The 19,118-nt window shown below is 45.8% G+C and overlaps 1 protein-coding gene across 1 annotated transcript in view; it reads right to left on the reverse strand.

The window, feature by feature from the left end:
- Positions 1 to 18,712, reverse strand: part of PACS2 (phosphofurin acidic cluster sorting protein 2) — a 50,130-nt gene extending 31,418 nt beyond the window's left edge. Inside the window, exons 1-9 of the mRNA XM_010581094.1 lie at positions 18,668 to 18,712; positions 15,276 to 15,365; positions 10,520 to 10,645; positions 8,200 to 8,362; positions 7,050 to 7,123; positions 6,196 to 6,276; positions 3,797 to 3,856; positions 2,359 to 2,516; positions 184 to 274 (exon numbers count right to left, since the gene is read on the reverse strand). Coding sequence (XP_010579396.1) covers positions 184 to 274; positions 2,359 to 2,516; positions 3,797 to 3,856; positions 6,196 to 6,276; positions 7,050 to 7,123; positions 8,200 to 8,362; positions 10,520 to 10,645; positions 15,276 to 15,365; positions 18,668 to 18,673 — 849 coding nt within the window. The 5' untranslated portion in view covers positions 18,674 to 18,712. The remainder of the gene's footprint in view (positions 1 to 183; positions 275 to 2,358; positions 2,517 to 3,796; positions 3,857 to 6,195; positions 6,277 to 7,049; positions 7,124 to 8,199; positions 8,363 to 10,519; positions 10,646 to 15,275; positions 15,366 to 18,667) is intronic.
- Positions 18,713 to 19,118: the final 406 nt, after the last annotated feature.

Here is a 19,118-nt window from a genome sequence, read left to right on the forward strand (position 1 = left end):
CCCCCCCAAAAACCCCCCCCCACCAAAACAACAAATAAGTTTTCTTAGCAGAAAATTCATACCCCTGCATCCAAGCCTTTGGAGAAGGTCAAAGAGGGTGCTTTAATTTACACATGCAAATAGAGACAGTGTAGGTCTGCTATATTACCTGCAGATAGATAACCTTCTTGAAACATAACTTACAGGACTTGATGGCTCTCTCTGGCTCCTGATGCTGTGGATGCTACCAATTTCCGTCTGAGAGCTGGAGTGTGACAGTCCTTCAAAATAAGGTCTGAATAAGAAAAGCAAAAACTCTTTCTTGTTATCAAAAACACTAACAGAGGAAGTCCACTACATTCACAGCGAAGTAATATGACTGTTCCCAGAGTGTCTTACGGCTCTCCAATGATTCCAGTAAAATTTATAGGCTATTTTTGAAAGGAGGGGGAGGTCTCCAGGACAGCAAGAGAAGCCAGAAAGTCCGGGGACCCCTGATTAGCCCTGACACTGACTGACCAACCGACCTCCATCTAAGGGATCCAACATGTTACCTGTCACACAGCAGACCATATTTACACAGGTCTTACTAGGAACACTTGCACGCTTTCACACATCACACCAAACAGCAGCTCTTGTTTCCATAAAATCCAGGGTGGGCATATCGGTCCAGCATTTTCCCACAGCAGAACACACATTCACCCCACACAAGCAGTTGTGTTCTCACTACCCCAGGCACCAGGTGCAAAGTTTCAGACTACAATTCTTGTTTCAGCTTACAAATGCTGATTGAACTACATGCCATTCCGGACAGGGTCTAGCTCTTGACTGAAATACAGCAAGTAGAGTTTCTGCCCCCCACTGATACTCTGCTCCTGTGGGTAAGTGACTCTTGGTGCTAATATGCATTTTATTTCCAGTTTGCATCTGGATTTGGCTGTCAGCCCTAGGATCCAATTACACATTTGCTCAATAAGATAAGGTAGTGCATACAATCAGATTGTGCTTCCATGTAAAAAAGCAGCTCATCACACCAGGATACAAGACTCAATTACAATTTAAGGAACTCATTTCTTTTGTTGCAGGAAAAACCTGCCTACAAGCATCAGTATTTATCACATCCCTTTCAAGATACGAACACAAGAACTGGACACAGCAAACCACAGAGTGTCTCCCCAGCACCCGACACAGTAAGTTCTTATTCCAGCAACCACATGTCCCAGAATAGTTAGCTTCTTGGCTCCAGGGAACAGGACATGAGCTGTCAGTGTGCACAGTACAACATTTTGGCTTGTTTCAAACCACAACGCATCTACTTTCAAATCCTTCAAGGTAGGCCCTACCAACTGCCAATACATTGGGTCAAGGTCCAAACACATTTATAAGCCACCAGCCCCATCACTTACCACTGCTGCCCCAGTCCATCCCTGACATCTTCTGGCTCACTGATAGGGAACAAGTCACTCCAGACTCAGAATCTGCTCTTAGTCGAACTAGGTTATTCCGCATTAATTAGGATATTATGGCACCTGGTAATTAGCTGGCATTTAGCAGATACTGTACTGATCAACTGCAGCGGTAGGCTTTGCTTGTTTCAGAGCCATCACAACACTGAAGGCCTGAGCGTGCAACCACATGTCAGTCAGAAGCATGAATGAAGCTCAAACAGTCTCATGTTTTCAGTCTTTATTCGGCAGGGACATGACACAGCTCTGTTAGCTCAGGGTTCTGCATCTGCTCAAGACCCTGAGCCAGCGATCCCTGGCTCAGCTCCACAGTGCTGTGATTGCCCATACATCAGTGCCCACAAAAGTCGGCTCAGAACAGGTTTGCCTGTATCTACGTGTGCTGTAGTCAGTCCCCTTGGGCCCTGAGAAACTCCCTTGTTTTGCACAGTTCTGCTTCCTTAATCCCTACAAAGACTCTCTTTCCACACAGCGTCTTATCAGCTTTTCCAGAAAGACACAATCTGCCTTCTCCATCCCTTCTGCCTCTACTTCTGCAGCTTCCAATCACATCTCCTTCTGACTTAGCACAGATTTCCTAGCTGTTTCTACCACCTCTTCAAAACACCTGTGTATGGTTTAATTCTACTGCCTGCCTGTCAGCAATTCCTACCCTTGCGGTGGCAGGGCAGGCAGAACACCTGCAAAGGGAACAAGGAAGAAATGAGACTGAAGGGAAGTTAGACTCCCCCCACCACTACCCCCAGCTCACAAGCAGTCATTCACATTGTAACAACACATACTGGGTCTCAACACCAGGTGAAGAGGTGGGAAAAAAACCAGGATGGAGGGGTGGGAACAGAAAAAATATCTAATCCATGCTGACACTGTGCACGGTCTCTCTCTGGCCCAGCATCAGCCACCCCACACCTACTTTAACTTTGGCTTTGGAGTGCTCAAGACACTGTCATCATCCTCCATTTCTGGCCCGCTGTCACTGGGGTTCTCTATATCCAGTGTGTCATACAGAAGGTCCAAGTCCTCTTCCACCTCTGGAACATGCTCCGCTGGGTCCTGCTCTGAATCCAGAACCTACACACAGGACAAAAGCAGGCATCGCTGACTCTGCTAGGAGCCAGACTGATTCCATGCCACCTGAGCTCCCCCGAGGACTGCAGCACATGAGTCTTGGGAGTAAGATTCTGTTCTTAGTGCAAGGATACTATATCCAACAGAAGCATTAAATATGAGAAGTGCTTGTTTTGGGTCAAGCTTGTCAATGTTTGGTTAAGCAGGAGTTACCTATTGGACTAAGCATCCACAAACAAGCTGTTAACCATAGATTATGTCCATTATTCAAACCCATTCTATAAACAAAGCTTCAAAAAGGCCCCTGCTGGAGTCCCAGTTTTCTTAGAACGAGTACAGAAAGGCAGTACTCCCAACAGCGTAATCTGTCTTGGGTTTTACTGAAAAAGTTGCCATGACACCTCCTGATTTGATACCCAAGCAGGTAGAAATGACAAAAATGTCCACAGGAGGCGCCTGAAACCCGGACAAAGATAAACTGCCACCCACATGCAAAGCTGAAGAGAACAGATATCTCACGCAACTTCCATGGGTTGCTTCACATATACACCACAGCAAGCAGGCAGCTGTGCACAGTTCAGAGCTTGCTTTTTGAATGGCAGCTCCAGAAGAGCACCAGCTCAGCTGGCTGAAGCCTCAGCTATGGGTGCTGACTCTGCTGAGCTAACTTGGGAAGAACAGCAAAGCTAACAGGACTTTTTGGAAGTGTAAGGAGTTACTCACTCGTTCCCACAAGCCACAAAATCAGCACACAACCATACAGCCAATTGAGATGTTAACTGTTTTTATATTAGATACTTAACATTACACAGGTTTCTTGGGTTCTGGATCTTTTTCATTTTCAGCTCTGACCAGACAGCTGACTATCCTGTGGATCTGTGTTCCCTATCCAAGTTTTTCATGTCTTGCCTGGCTGTTCCAGTAAGATGATCAAACAGGCTGGGATTTAACCTCACAAGCAATACACACCATAGACTACTTGCTTTTGAAAGGGTCAAAGATAATTTCACAGCAGTCTGCAAAACTAACGGGTACGCACATGGTTGCCAAAATCTGCTTTTGATAGAACTTGATCTAGAAAATGTTTGATGACATTTTTGAAGTTGGTCCTCAAGCCTCCATGCAAGGCCAGGGTGCAATGAAAGGTCACATCCGCTGCAGACTTGAAAACAAGATGAAGGGAACTAGGGAGAAACAGGAGTGTGTTCCTGAAGACTAAAGCAAGATGCACCAAGCAGAGGGCAACACACAAGACAGGAAGGCTTACAGAATGAATTACTTACCTCGTCAGAGACTTTAAACCTCTTCAGCAATGCCACAACCTTCTGTTTGAAGTTTTGTTGCTGCAAGTCAAAGGCACTTTTATATAAGTAAAGCATTAAGTGAACTGTTTTCTCCCAGAATGCAAGAAGCCCAGACACATCTAACACTGGTGCTGTAGCTACTGCTTCATATCAAACAACTCCTGGCACCACAAACCAAGCCTCTGCTGTTCTTATGTTGAAATCAGCTTTTCCACACCTATGATACTTTCTTTCCTGCATTACAACAAACTAGGTCCCACTCCAGCAAGCACTACAAATCTTCTGGCCCTGATGGATGGCACACCACTCTTGGTGGGACACACAGTGGATAACTAATTATTTTATCTGCAAGATCACCTCCTGTGCCTGTTTGATATATTTCTGGCAAGCATTTAACAGTCAACTTTTCTGATTTTTAACAAAGGTGAGCCAACACAGGCATCTACCCTGTGACCCGAAGTACAAATGTGTCCTCTACCAACAAAGCACTGTTTTTTCCAGGAGCTTGCAGTTCATCCTAGCAGGCTCGTTTATTTGACTAGGAGCACTGTAGAAAAGTTGTGGGGCTTAACCTTAGCATTTGCCTATGAGAAAAATGCTTTCTGAGTCTGATACCCCAGATCCTGGACACAGCATGCACCAAGTCTAAAACATCACAAGCCAAACTGCTGCACTTCCCTCGTGTTTACTTGCCCCCAAGAGCTCCCTCTCTCTTGCAGGACCAAACAGCTAAGATTTGCCACAAGCTGCCCAGCCTTTCTCTGTCTTTCACTGATCAACCTAATATGCACACTCTGAAGAAAAGGAAGATGAGAAGGGCCCAGGCATGAGTGCTGGTACAGAGCATTCGAGGTGGCATCCCTGTTTCAGGAGGAAAGGAAGGAGAAAATGGCTGGCACCAGGCCACTCTTGGGCAAAGAAAGGTGGTCATTTGCTGGCCCCCCTATATCTCATGTGAGCTCTTCTTGCAAGTCCAACTGCCTGCTCCCACTCTGGCCTGAGATACTTCATACTGCCCTGTGTCTCCAAACGTAGCCCTTTACCTCTGAACTCAAATTCTGTGAGCTGCAACCACCTTCTAGACAGCTGAAGTTTAGGTGATATAAATTCACCAGGCCTCAAACAAGTCTCTCCAAAGACTGCCCTATTTCTGTCCCCAATGCACTTGTGAGGTCGAGATGCTCTCATGACAGCGAGAGTTGTCTTCTGGCTCAGGATGCTAAGCCAAACTGTCTATCACGCAGACCACCTTGGACCAGCACAGCAGTCTGTGGAGGGAGGACACACAGCATGCAGTAGCTAAGGTGACATGGCAAGAGCTGTTTGCCGGCCTGAGTGGCTGACAGTTGGCAGACAGGAGGCCTGTTTTGGAGCTGGGCTGATGTTAACTGGTAGCACCAAACCCAGTTTTGCGCCACCCCCACACACTGGAGATTCAGTATCAGTTCAGAGGTCAGGGCTAGAAAGACATTATTCTGATTATGAGGAAGTTGCTTGCTTAATAACCAAGTGGTGTATTTTGTCCTGGCTGGTCACTGACTCTTGAAAACAATACTAAGGACACCAAGGATATGGTCTAGCATGCTCCTGGTCTCATAGACAGGATCTTTTTAGTGTGAGATTCAGGTCAAAATAGGGTTTATTTCAGACCTTATCAAAACATGGATTTCATAAATAGCCTCACAGGAGGTACAGTGATCTCCAAACTTACTCCTAAGTCCAAAAAGAGACCTAGCCCATCCTAGTGATTTTGAGTTATTGTCATCAGACATGCATAAACACTTCTGTAAGCAGAAAGCTGCATTATGGCATGGTCAAGCACAAGTGACGGTTCCACACAGAAGTGCAGCTTTGAAGGCATACACATGCTTGCTGTGAGACGGTGGATAGCTGCATGCAGCTTCCCAAAGCTTTCAATATCCAGCTAGTTCTTTTGCCTCAGCACCACATGGACCACCTCAGGTTTATCTGTCAAGCTTCAGCCCCTGACTGAGCTACTTCATTCTGAAACCTTCCCACTGGCCTCTCCCATACACAGCACAAACAGAAGAGCTTCTCTTCACTTAAAGCTACTTTCAGGACTTTTATGAGCATGGATCCTGCACTGGCTTCTTAATGAGGGTGGAATTTCATACACTTACATGATTTTTGGATCTCCTTAACCTTGCAGCCAAAGGACACTCAAGACAGCACATACACACACCTTGGACAGCCCCACTCTCTGAACTGGTTGTTTTTGCTAGCTCTTCACATGCTGTGACCATGTCCCCAAGCTCTCTGCTGGGCCAGCATGTCTAGTACTGCTGCTCCCATAAGTCACATGCACTTCGCATCCTGGCCAAACCCCGTCAGTGTTAGTAAAACTAATTTCCACCGACCCTGGTTATGGACGTCGTTCTTACTATCGATCTCCGCTGCTTCTTGGGCTTCCCCAGCTCGAACTCATCATCATCCAAATCCTGAACAGAAAGAGGATTCATGTGTTACCTTTGCGATTTGGGGACACATGAGCATTTAAGTGCTAAAAATGTTCCCTCTATGAAGATGAACCTGCTGCTCCGTCTTCCAGCTTTCAGCATTTGCCTTAATTGCAGTTATGATGGCAGAGGGAAAACTAAGTGAACCAGGTCTGCAGAGAGCCAGGAATAACAACTTGGGAGAAGCAAAACAGCCCTAGTTCTACATTCGAGAAATAAGGATAGTCACAGCCCCACATTTCAGTGGGTTCCTTTCTCAGTATCCTCCAAGAGGTGGAAGGCAGATGATGCCAGAGTCTGAAGGCAAATAAGACCCAAACTCGAAAGCATCTCTCATCTAGCCAGGGGGTTCTCCATAATGACCTATTTTGCAGAAGGTATTGAAGACTAAAGACTGACTCAGACCCCACTGGCCCTTTAATTACAGCTGGGGATCTAGTTGGGCTCTTTGAATGCAATCAGCATTACAGAAGCAATCAGTTGATGCATTGACCATTAAGCAGAGAAACACACAAGGATGCTAATGTTTCAGTTTAAAGGGAGCTCAAGTCCAAACACATGAACAGAGAAATCACAGCTTGGTGGAAGAAATGGATTACTGTGCAGGCCTTCTGCCACTGCAGCTAAACACTTGGTGACAGTCTCTCACTGTCATGGTTTAGCTAAAGAAATAGGCTTTTAGTTTCAAGCATGAGCTGAGAGTGTACACGCTCTACTGAAGCTCTCACAGGGAGAAGCCATGCCCTAAACAGTACCTGGCCCTGTACGGCATCATCACTGGCCTCCTGCTCAGAAGAGAAGCTCTCGTACTCTTCCTCGGAATAGTTGTCTGAAAGGGAAGGAAAGAGGGGAGAGATCCTGTGAAACTCCTTTAAGGTGAGGGGACAGTCTCATCTCAGTAGCAGAGAAAGCCAACTAACAGTCACAAATTAAGAAAGGAGTCACACAAGGAGATGTCTGCTAGTTTATCTTCTATCTGTGCTAGAACCAGTGAGATGGGAACCACCTGGAGGTAAGGAACAAGGAGAAACACATCTAATAGGAAGGAAGGACCAGCACACAGATAAGGCTCCTTGAAACACCACGCTGTTTTACCCTGGTAGGAACCACCTGGTAGACAGCAGCAAGTAAAGAGGTTTCTCCACAAAGGAAATTACTTTTTCCTCTAACATGGGCTTAACTGGCTTAAAGGAGCAAGTAAGACATGCCAGGAGAGTCTAAACCCTTTATTGAAATGACACTTCAGGTGAGCTGCCTGGCCTCAGGCAACAACACACAAGCACCTGTGTACGCTACCTTCAACAGGTCACTCTTCTAGCAGCAAGCAGAAGGCTGGTACCACACAAAGAGATTGTCATGAGTAGCATGAGTAGAAACCCAATGACCTCCCTATACAGTGCACAACACCATGGATTTACACTCATTAAACCAGGCCATAGTCCACAGCAAAAAAATGTTGCAGGTTTGCAGGTCTCATCTAAGTGAATGAGATTTATTGTAGAATACTCAAAGGAAAAAGAACTTGGAAGAGTAGCTTAAATGTGACTCTCCTGAATACAACACCGTTAGCCAGGTAAGAAGCTACAGGTTCTCAACACACCCACCAGTAACACTAGAAGAGCACTGGTGAGAACACAGTTAACCCTTGCTGGATGGCTCAGGCCTGGTGTGATATGCGGGAGAAGCTTTGACAATTCAATCCCCCAGTCCTGTCACACTCCCTGCTTACACAGCAACAGCAACAGATTTGCAAAGTGGGTTTTCTTTGCATTAATCAGTTATAGACACAGCAACTTATGCAAACCAGTCCTCATTTGTCCCAGGAAGCATCTAAGCCCAGGTGGGGTTTAACTCCAGCTATTTCAGGAAGACATTGGTCCTCAGAGCATGTGGTTGTACTCTTACCTGTAGACTTGATTTTCTGGCTGGCCTGCATAGTACTGTCTTCATGGTCAATTGGCTGACTTGACAAGGAGAAGATCCAGATTTCTGCTACCTTCACTGCAGCCTCTTTGATGTTGCTGAAAAGGCTCAGAACCTGGCCACCTTCTGTTGGGTGCTGCATGACCTGGGACAGAAATTAAGCAGTACAAGTCTGCATTTAAAATGTATTTAAACTTGTGTCATTTGCACACTAGAAGAGTTATTTATCTTAACAGAATTACTCCACATTTCCAAGCGCAGAAGCAAGCCAACACTCTGCAACTGCAGGAGCTGCTTGCAGGCAATACACAATGCTAGTTGAGATTTTATTCGACCACTAATGGAAGTGATGGAAGGAAAGAAAAAGCATTCTGATCTTGACAGTTGATTAGCTCATCCTTGAAGCACAATACTTGACTACCTCATTACTATGTATTTGCTCCCACGGCACAGTACTGATTTGAATTATCAAGTTACCAACCTTCTGAACGTCTAATTAAGGAACTTAATTTTGTGTTAAAGCCCAGCAGAAGAGTCAGTAAAGGCAAAAATTCTTGGTGAGATACACATGCAACGTGTTTCCTAAAGCAAAAATCCCTGCTCCAGAAAGCTGGCACCTGAATCTCAGAGGAGCTGGCCACCCCAGGGTAATGAAGCAGTGGGTCACCAAAAATAAGATAATGGTGGAGGAAGAGGGACATCTCAGTGTGGGTTTCTCCCTCCTTTGCCACTCACAGCTCACAGGGCTCTCCCCAGAACCTGAGACTTAGGTTCTTCTCTTGCCCCACAGAAGTCAGAAAGCACTTCCCCACACCTGCACCTCAGCTTTCTAACACACACCAGGCTGCTTTGTCAGCTCCTCACGTGGCTTTAAAAAGACCTAAGCTGATGAGGAACATATGCCCCCCAGCACTTAAACTCTGCTCAGAGTCATAGCTCCAATTCATTGCTTTGTTTCAACAGCTAAGAGAATTTTTTTTTTTCTTTTAAGAAATGTGTCAGTGCTATTTAGGGGTCATTATACTATAATGGGGGGGGGGGCTTGTAAAATTTGTTTTCCTGAAGTCTTCAATTTCAGAAATATTCCAGATGAGCTGGAGAGCAACTATTTCCTACCATAGTGAACCTTTGAAAATTTTTGACCTTCTAACCTCAGTCAGCTGACATTACAGAAAGACATAAGAAAAACCACACACAGCAGCAGCAAATGCCCAACACTTAGAAGTTCACCAATGGGTCTAATTAATGTTCCCACATGTTTTCTGCCTTACAGCAGTATTTAATTTCTAGTTCTTAAACAAATCAAACACAGTACAGGAAAAACGTTAGCTACAACACCACAAATCAGAATTTGGCCAATTCAAATGGGGAGTTCACCATTTACTGCAAGTCTAAGGGAAGCTGAACTCACACACAAGGAGTGGTCTTTATAATGAATTTTTTAATATAGTAATAACTCACCACAGCATAACACTAGCTTATTTTGGATGGAAATGATTTGTTGACAGAATGCAGGCTGATGAAAAATACCAGTGTTAAGCTGAACTCGCTACTGCTAAGCCCATCTCTAAATACGCAGAAACAGCAGAGATTAAACAGGGCATGAAATAATGAAGCATGGAGCTAAGCCATTCAGAAAGCCTTAGTGAATAATTTATCCGTACTTGATTCCAGCATTAATTTTCAGATGTAAGTCTAAAAATTTTATCATTTACCTCTCACGAATAGAAGTCCACCTAAATTACCAACAGCCATGAAATAAGAATTGCAAAGGGTGTTTCAAGCAAAATGAGAGAAACTACTTGATCCTGAACTCTCATACAGTGGCACAGAGAAGCACAGCAAACCTTGCTTTAACTTTAGCATTTCTTATGGTTGGAAGTCTTGCCCGAGTGACCCTATCTGTCTTGTTCTGCACTTATGATATGGACCCCCTAACTCTAAAAAAAACCAAACAACAACAACAAAACCCTCACAAGGTAATAAGCTAGCCTTGTGAAAGCTTTAGATCTCAAGATACTATCCAGAAAATGTCCAATATTATTACTCAGTAGTAAAACCTGTTTAAAAAATATAAAAATATAAAAAATATAAAATATATAAAAAATTATAAAATATTTAAAAATTAAAAATATAAAATATATTAAAATATAAAAAACCTGTGACTACTGACTACAGTTATTAAGACAGCGATATGAAATCCTGCCAGGTACTTCTCAATGAGGAAAGTGACAACACTGGGTTTAAAGAGAAGGAAAAACGTCCACCTTTGTAAAGAGAGATCATGTCAAACGATGCTCACCTCAGCCATGTTGATAGACCCCACAGCCAGAGTCTTGTAGCCTAAAATAGTTCGGTTCTTGTACCGCTTCCGCCGTTGCAGCATGATCTGAAGCTTGTTGCCTTCTCTCTTCAAGAAGTGAGGGTACTGTGGTTGGAAACGCAATGGAAAAGTTTATTACATCTCTTGACATTATCTCCCAATCTGCCTGTTTCACAAGTAAACTCCATTCCTAGGGATTAACCCCGGGGCTTTTAGAAGTGCCTACAGCTAACTCGCACTCAGTGGACAATGTTATCCCAAGGAAGCCTTCATCTCTGCCTAAACAGCTCACCTCTGGGCTTTTGTTTCCACAGCCAAACACACTGAAAAACAATCCAGGGGCACACAGGAGCTGTTCAGTTTGGGAAGGGCTGAGCCCAAGCCCAGTTCCATAGAGATGAGCAGCCTCCAGGAGATGCTTCCCCTAACATCTAAATAGAGGCTGCTCAGAACTGGAGCCCCAGAGGTCCCACCCAGGGTGCAGGCTGCCCCTGCACAAACAGCAGGCAGCATGCAGTGGCAGGGACAGCCCCGGACACCCGCACTCTTGGCAGGACACTGCCTTCCCTCCAGCACAAGGATACTTCTCAGTGTTTGACCCTCTACTCCACACGTTTAAGAGTCTATTGTGCTCTGAATGGCAAGCGAAGAGAGGCACAGCTATGAAGAGGCCAAGGATTTGCTGATGCCTCTTTTGCTAAAGCACAGAGACCTACATGGTCAAGCAATGATTCTCTCCAGGACAATGCTGTCTCCTTCAGGCACATGGCTCTTGCAACTGTCAATGTTTTCCAGTATTAACACACTCAAACTTCTGTTGCTCAAAGTGGTTGTATTTTAAGTAATTAAGTCAAGAAAAACCCTGTCCTACTGCCAGGCTATGTTGCAAAGACATAAATCCTTCCGAGACATGTTCCATACAAGAAAATACATTTGTTTATACAAGTCCCCAAAACCTCCCCAAGAACAGAGAGGCTGTGAAGTCAAGCAGAGACTATTAGGGAAAGAGTAGGGCTAACCATGCTATCTCAGCTTGCCCTGCTCATCTGCACAGAGTGTTAGCGCATCAGGTCCTGCTTTCTGCCAGGATAGTCACCAGAGTGCTGACAGTCCCCAGGGCCCAGCTCACCAGCTGTGGGAGGAAGAAGCCGTGCAATGGAAGAGCAATCTTTAAGAAAAGACACAGCAGCCACCTGACCAGTCTCATCCTGAGAAGAGATATGAAAGGGACACGTGCTCCAAATATACAAAATATGTAACACTAAGTAATCTGCAGACAGGAGAACCTAATTGCAGGGATCTCAAACAGGACATTCCCAAGTGAAGGATGCTTCTCTTGCAGGCAAGACCTACATCTCTTTTTTTTCCTTGGGACATTATGAAAATAACTTCCTGCCGATCAAAACACTTGATAAATACAAATGCTGAGTGCCACCACAAACCCCAAGATATTCATTTGCAGTCCAGAGTGAGCCTGACTGCTACATAGAGAGCTGGGAGCAGTGGCCACACAAAAGAGCAGAATACTAATTAACTGATTGCTCTGCAAGGGCAAGATCTACTGTGCATTGCACAAGGAAGTGGCCCTGCAGAAGAGAGGAACAGCAGTCCATGTAATTAACCTCAAAACACACGTGCATCCAGACACAAATGGAACCTGTGACTTCACAGATGTGCAACTTCCCTAAACAAGGATGGAAGAAAGTCATTAGGGGGAAGGGGCAAGAGGGGTTCAAAAAGCCAGAGGCACCTTTTGCATTCAAATCTACCATCTCTTTGCCTCTGGGGCCCTTCCACGTGTTGGAAGGGCAGCAGGGGAGAGGGACTCCTTGCTCTCAGCTCAAAGCACTTGGGCCACACCAAGGCTTCTTAAGTATGAGCCTGCAACTGAAGTCCAAAGTCACGCTTGGTCCCAGGCCAGCTTGATTTCAATGTGTACAGTTTTCAGGGATTAAACTGGACAGCTCAAGACCATACATGTGCAAGTTTCTGTTTTTCAAAGGTGTGTTGCCTGGCCACCTCTGATGAGCATTCACAAAGATGGTAAAAGAAAGGTGCAGAGACACTCACGCCACTCAGCTCCTCCATTAAAAGCAAGGGCCTCTAGAAGAAAAGCTGAGCCATTTTCATAGCACAGACAAGCTATTTTTAACACCAGCCACGGCTTATCAACTCTACAGAACAGTTTTGACCAAAACTTTTCAGTAATTGTCAGTCCATGACAGAGATTGGAGAGAAAAACAGTTTGGCTCAAAACATTTGAAAACAAGACTTTTAGAGGAAGCACTAAGCACCCCAAGGCACCTTTGAGGGGTGACAAGAAGGGGCCATCACAAACACCAGAACTGCAATAGTCAGGGCGAGACATTCTTTCTGAAGCCCCAGTGATGTAACCCCTTCCATCTGGAAAGGTTTATTAGATTCAGCACAGGAATTAAGTGCTCTGGAGAGCTGTGATGTTGTGCTTGGAATATTTGGGGAATTTCAACTTGATCCTGTGAAACCCACAGAGGGCCAGGAGAAGCAGGCATTCCAGCAGTAAGGGTGATGGGTAGCTCACCTGCCAGAAAGACTACCACTGGTCTAGTCCTAGCTACCAAGGCGAAACAGGATCAGACACACCACTAACACGAGTCTTACCCCAGCTGTGTAATAGAGCAACAGGAAACTCCTCCCTTCTGTTTGAGCAGAGGCCTGCCAGACACAATGGGCTGCTTGCTATTATGCCAGCCTGCACCATCACCTTTCTAGCTTAGCTCTGACAAGGAAATGCTCTGTGCAAAGGACAAGAATTTCACCCAGGAGAAGCAGCTGAGAAGGCAATGACTGTGAAGATACAAGGGGCTGCAAATCCACGCAGCTAGCACAAAGCAAGGCATACAGTTTGAAGAGCTGACAGTGCAATATGGAGATACTGGCTGCTGCAAGACACTAAGACCTTCTTGTACTGTGACACCCACATGCTTTTACTTTGTGGCCCATCACCACTCTCAAATATATCCCAGGCACTAAATTCAGACTGTATCTGGCTTAAGCTGCAGTTGTTAGCTAGGAGTAGCATCCAGCCATTGTCCAATTAAGAAACAATAAAAGCTGTCACAAAAATCCTGCTTTGCCATTTCAGGAAGGCTTTCCAGGTCTTAGCATCCAAGACCACCAATCCTTCCTGCAGTCAGAGACCAGCAGCACATCTCTGCATTAAGCTTGCTCACCTCTTCTGAAGGCTTAGTGTCACGGACATCGCTCTCCCCTATTCTGGCTCAATTCCCAGCCCCTTCAGGGGAAATCGAGTTAAAGGCAATGCTCTGTGTCCTGCTGCAGCATTGCTCTGAGTCCCAGGAAAAAAAAAAAATATTCCCAGTTAATTCCAAAAAGATCTGCAGAAATACTTGCTCCTTGCTGACACAAGACTGGCAGAGGGAGACCTGGCTCATCTTACAGCTCTCCTCCCAACCATGGGAAAGCTGCAGCCCCAGGACCCATGAATATGTATTCCTGGCACGTGGCTTTGTTATTCCTGTTCACAAAGGAGGGGATGCAGTGCTGCAGTTAACCCAGTCTGTGGGCTGCATCAGGAGAACTAGAAGCATCAGCCCCCTGCGTATCTGTCTGGGCAGCCGCAGGGTTATCATCCGTCTGCAGTGAAATCTTATCTGCTTTGAGTCTGCACAGATCTCAGAGTAACAACCAGTCTGTCTCACATCATCACTTGAGCCTTTCTCCTTACCAGATCAAACTCTTGACTTCAAGATCTAACCAAAAGTCCCAAAACACAGATAATCCAGATATGAATGCTTCTGAGTGTCTGCCTGGCTCTGCTCTATGCATGCAGGATCCTCCCTCTTGCTCGCAGCAAGCCAGCCTCTATTTACCTTATTTCCCTGCTTAGGACGTAGCACCAGGGCAGCATGCTTTGTGGAAAAGAGCAACCAATAAAATACAGTTGCTCCAATTCCCAGCTATTCCTATGATTCTAGAGCCAGGAGTAACTGTCTGCATACTGCTCCTGCTTCCCCAAACGATGCCTCCTTCGGCAACTCCAAATCAGAGGTTCAACTGTCCCATTCCTACTACTGTCTTCCGTCAGCCTGATACTCCATGCTACCCACCATAGCTGCCAGCCTCCCGTGCCTATTCATAAGGCAACACAAAAGGCAAAAAAGAGCCATTCTGCTCTGCTCCAGTTCCTACCACAGCCATAACACGAAGAGGACAGACTGCAGCAAAGTCCTCGTGTTCCTGGGCTCCAAACACAGGATGCACAAGGAAGGTCCCCTAACACTGCAGACCAGCACCCTGCTCCAGGCCCTCAATGCTGAGAGGCAATTCAGACAAATTTTGGTTGTTGCATTGAGGTCATGAAAATTGCACCTAGTGTCTAACTTGCCTGTTCCGCCCAGACACAAGTCAGGATTAGAGATCTGCCTTCCATGATGCAGGGTTGGTACCAAGAACAACTCTATGGGTTTATATTACAGCTTTCCTAGTGGGCTTCCCCCTCCCCAGATCATGGAAGCATCCAGGCCATTTTTGCTCAAATTCCCCACATCTGACTGCCCAGAGACAAGCCAAAAGAGCTCAGATAGCTCTTAAGAAATGGCTGGGACTGCCTTAAGAACAAGTATCTCTGGCAGCACTAGAAGGACCTTCACCTCAGACCCAAAACGCACCTCTGCTCACTGCAAAGCAGCAAGTCCAGCAAGCACACACACCCCAAGGCCACATCCCACCTTACCTGCAGGGAGAAGGTCAGCGCAAGCTCCGTCTCCACATGTCCACTCGGGGGCAATACAATCTCGTGAGACCGCAGGATGCGCTTGGAGCCCTGTACAGAAACAAAGTCCATCGGGTGAATTCCCCAGAAGCCAGCCCTTACATCCCACCCCCCGTCCTATTTACTAAAAACCAGGAAACATTGTCAGAGACTACCACAGAGAAAGTGAACGGATGGGTCTGACCTTGCACTTCTGTGAAATATTAATGAGATGAAAGGGACATATTTGATTAATAAAGGTTTGGGAATATTTGCCGTCCCTAACTGCAACAAAGCTGCTTTTGTTCTGCCAAACTCCAGCATTCAAAAGCCCTGAGTCAACGCCCTCCCCTCAAGTTCAAGTCTCATATTTTTACTTCAGCCAACAGGTACAAAGCTCATCATCTCTTGGGTTTGGAGGCTGCAGCGTCATGCTTAAATCTCCAGTGTTAGCCATGACAGACTGGTCTTTTCTTTTTGTGCACTCACCCCTCCCTGGGGAAAGTGGAGATTTAAACCTGTTTAAACAACTGCGAGTAGTTGGGGTTACAAAAGAAAATAAATCTACTAAGCATCACAGTGGAGTCTGGAGATCTGATAGTATTACAGGGCAACTCCAAATCAACACTGTTTGGGCTGCTGTACGCTAACCAAGTTACTGGGCTATTTACTGTGTAAGCATTTCATTTCAGGGAATGTTTCAGGGAAAACTAGTAGGAAAGCTTGACAGACTGCTGCCTAGCAAATCCTTCTGCACTGTTCAAACACAGTGGCAAGTTTCAGAGGTCCCTGGCTCAATGTTCTGCTGAGGCTGCAGATCTGGCTTTGTCCAGACAGGCTGATCTCCCAGAAGCACAGAACTGTAGCTCTCAAAAAAGCAGCATCTGGGAAATCCGAGACAGACTTGGGGGGAGTAAACACCTCCCAGCTACATCCAAAGGAAAATCTGGTCTGCCCATATCAGCCTCAAATAGCATCCTGAGATGAGAGAGAGGCAGAGACTCATTTACATGCCTTCCTCCCCAACGCTGCTCAGGCAGCCAGAGCAAATGCTGTGATTTGCAGTGGTGCTTCAGCTCCTGCACAACACAGCGCAGGCTCCTCTGTGGAAAAGCTGAGGTGCCTAAGCTCCAGCAGATCAGAAGACAGACAGCAGAGCAGGGTGAGAAAGCGAAGTGCTCCCCCCCAGGAAAAGCAGCATGCGTGCAAGTAAAGCACAGCTAGCCTCGCTGCTGGCAACAGCGGCATCTGTTCCATTGGTGCAAAGCTCCTAATAGCAGCAATCTTGCTTTACTTGTTATGCAACTCGAAATCTAATGAAAGACCAAATATAGCTGCTTTTAAAAGACCACAGCAGATAAATAGAGCAACGGCTTGGGAAATACAGTTGACAACTCTTTGAACATCACTGTTCAAGAGGCTGCAAGGAGACATGGGAAATGCAGGTAAGATGCTCTCATTAGGTCTGAATTCAGTCATCCCCTCTGGAAGGACTCCAATGTCTGACACCTTTTTTGCAATTCCCCATACAAAGAGAGTGAGTCATTTGACAGAGATCATATATTTGATGATCCAGTATCATCAGCCTCAAACAATAGCCACATCAGAAACCTGAGTGCTGGCAAATTAAGTGTCCCTGAAAGAGCTTGTCAGCATCATCATCATAACCTGCAAGCTGTAAAGGGACTTCTAATAACAGGGCTTCAATCTGCCTGTGTCTGAGACAGCTGCAGTGCTACTGACCCACTGTTAAACAGCACATCGCAGCGAAATATGGGTGCTGATTCAGCACAAGGGACACCCAAGGTGAGTCACCCTCTGGGACAGTAGTCATCCCAGCCCCTGTCTCCTCTAGGTCAACTGGACAGAGGTATCAAGGGCAAAATAAGGATGGTCTTGGGATGCAAGCTGCAGCCTGGGACTTGGCAGATAAGCACCCCAAACAGGGCAAGTCCTTCTGCCTTCCAGTTCTTCAGGATCTGCCCTGGTATAGAGGACTGCAGAACAGCTCAGGTTCCAGCATCTGGATTACTGTAGCAAGGCAGATCACAACATGTACCCAAAATAGACAAGAAAGTCCTATGTGTTAAAACTCCCTTTGTACTCACAGGTCTGGGGCAAGCTTTCACCCCAAAAAAGTGTAAGCAGTGACCAGTAACCAGGACAGGAAAAGAAGGCTTTGCTCTAATAAAAGCTATTGAATTTTCCAACCCAAGTCTGACACGCTCTGGGCATAGATCATTCACTGACAAGCCTCAGGCCCTTACAGTGATGCATCCACCACCTAGGAGTACAAACATATGGAAAGCTTTCAGCCCTGATAAGCAATATCTGACAGCCTGGGAACCCGCAGCTGTGCTTCTTCTGAGGTTCCCACGAATCCAGGTGTGTGAAACAATTCCCTGCCTTTTGCTCCCTGCTGTGGGTGCGTGAACCCCCTCCAACATAGAGGGGACACATTTTTACCCCAGCTGGACTGCTCATGGAGATGCGAGATGCCGGTTAAATCCTCAGTTGCATGTTCTTGCACCATAAAGCCTTCATGATTTCACTTCCAAGCTAGACCTTGTGTGCTTTGACACAACCAGCTCTCTGCAGGGGTTTGCCAGGTTCTTTATTTGAAAAGCAGCTGCTTTTCAGCATCGTTAATGGTATTTTTCTACTTATAGGTCTGCTAGGCTTTTACTCATTAAGTACTTCAGCATTTGCAGTGGTGAGAGCCGAACTGATGCTATGACGCACTGTGGAACTGAGTCCCCTTCCTTCCTGGCCTACCTCCAAGCAGTGTGACCTACATGTAGGCACCTAATTAAACTGCTCAAACATATGCCGTCAAGTGGGTTATTTACCTAGAATGACAGCTGTATTTTATGGAAACAAATTAAAACATACAGGCACCCTACAAATCCACTGACAAGCACCTGGCTACAAAATGACTTGGACTCTTGATAGCAGAGCTGCCCATCAGCAGAGGAAGGCCCAGTCTCCAGACCCCCCAAAACCAGGACCAAGTTACCAAGATGTTCAGCCCTAAAGTGAGCTGAAGCATGTTAAATAGAGAATCAGGTTTGGATTCAGTGACAGCTCAGGAAGAAGAGGTGACAGCATATGATCTGTAAAGAGCATTTTTACATAAGATAAGCTCATGCTGAGCCCTCAGCAAACAATATTCTTCGCTTACAACAGCGAAATTCAGTAGGAACATGGGGGAAGGATCACAAGAGACTCTCCACACATCCAAAATGCCCTGATGTACTTGAGAAGAAGCCCATGGCTGCAATGGACCCTCACACGGAGGTGAAGCTCAGCTTCAGCATCTGCCAGTATTTTTACCCAAGCAACACATTTAATTCTTAAAACTGAGCAGCAATTACCTGCATTTTGACAGCAATGACCCCAGAAATAAGCTCCTTATCCAATTCCTTTAAGACTACCAGTTTCTTTAATGTCAAGCTGCACAACCTGCAAACAGGAACAGAAGAGAAAATTACAATCATGCCTGAAAAAGGAAAAGGTCTGAACAGCTTTTACACACAGCAGTATCCCAGTTTGAGGATGAACAGGCTCCAGGATACAAGCCACACACTGATACAGACACAGACAGCAGAAATGTGTGGCTTCCCTGGCTTTTCAGACTGAATTTCTCCAACCTTTCACAAACACAAGGAGGTGGACAGGACGTACATCTCTGTTTGATACAGACCCACAACCACATGAGCACGCCTCACAGCACAGACTTCCACCAACCACAGCCTGGGAACTCTTGCTCCGAGTCAGACCAAAACCTTTAGGGTCAGAGGAATTAAATTCCAGCAATATAAAAGC

Source organism: Haliaeetus leucocephalus, unplaced genomic scaffold (genome assembly GCF_000737465.1).
Source record: "Haliaeetus leucocephalus isolate CR32 unplaced genomic scaffold, Haliaeetus_leucocephalus-4.0 Scaffold76, whole genome shotgun sequence".
Classification (NCBI taxonomy): Eukaryota; Metazoa; Chordata; class Aves; order Accipitriformes; family Accipitridae; genus Haliaeetus; species Haliaeetus leucocephalus.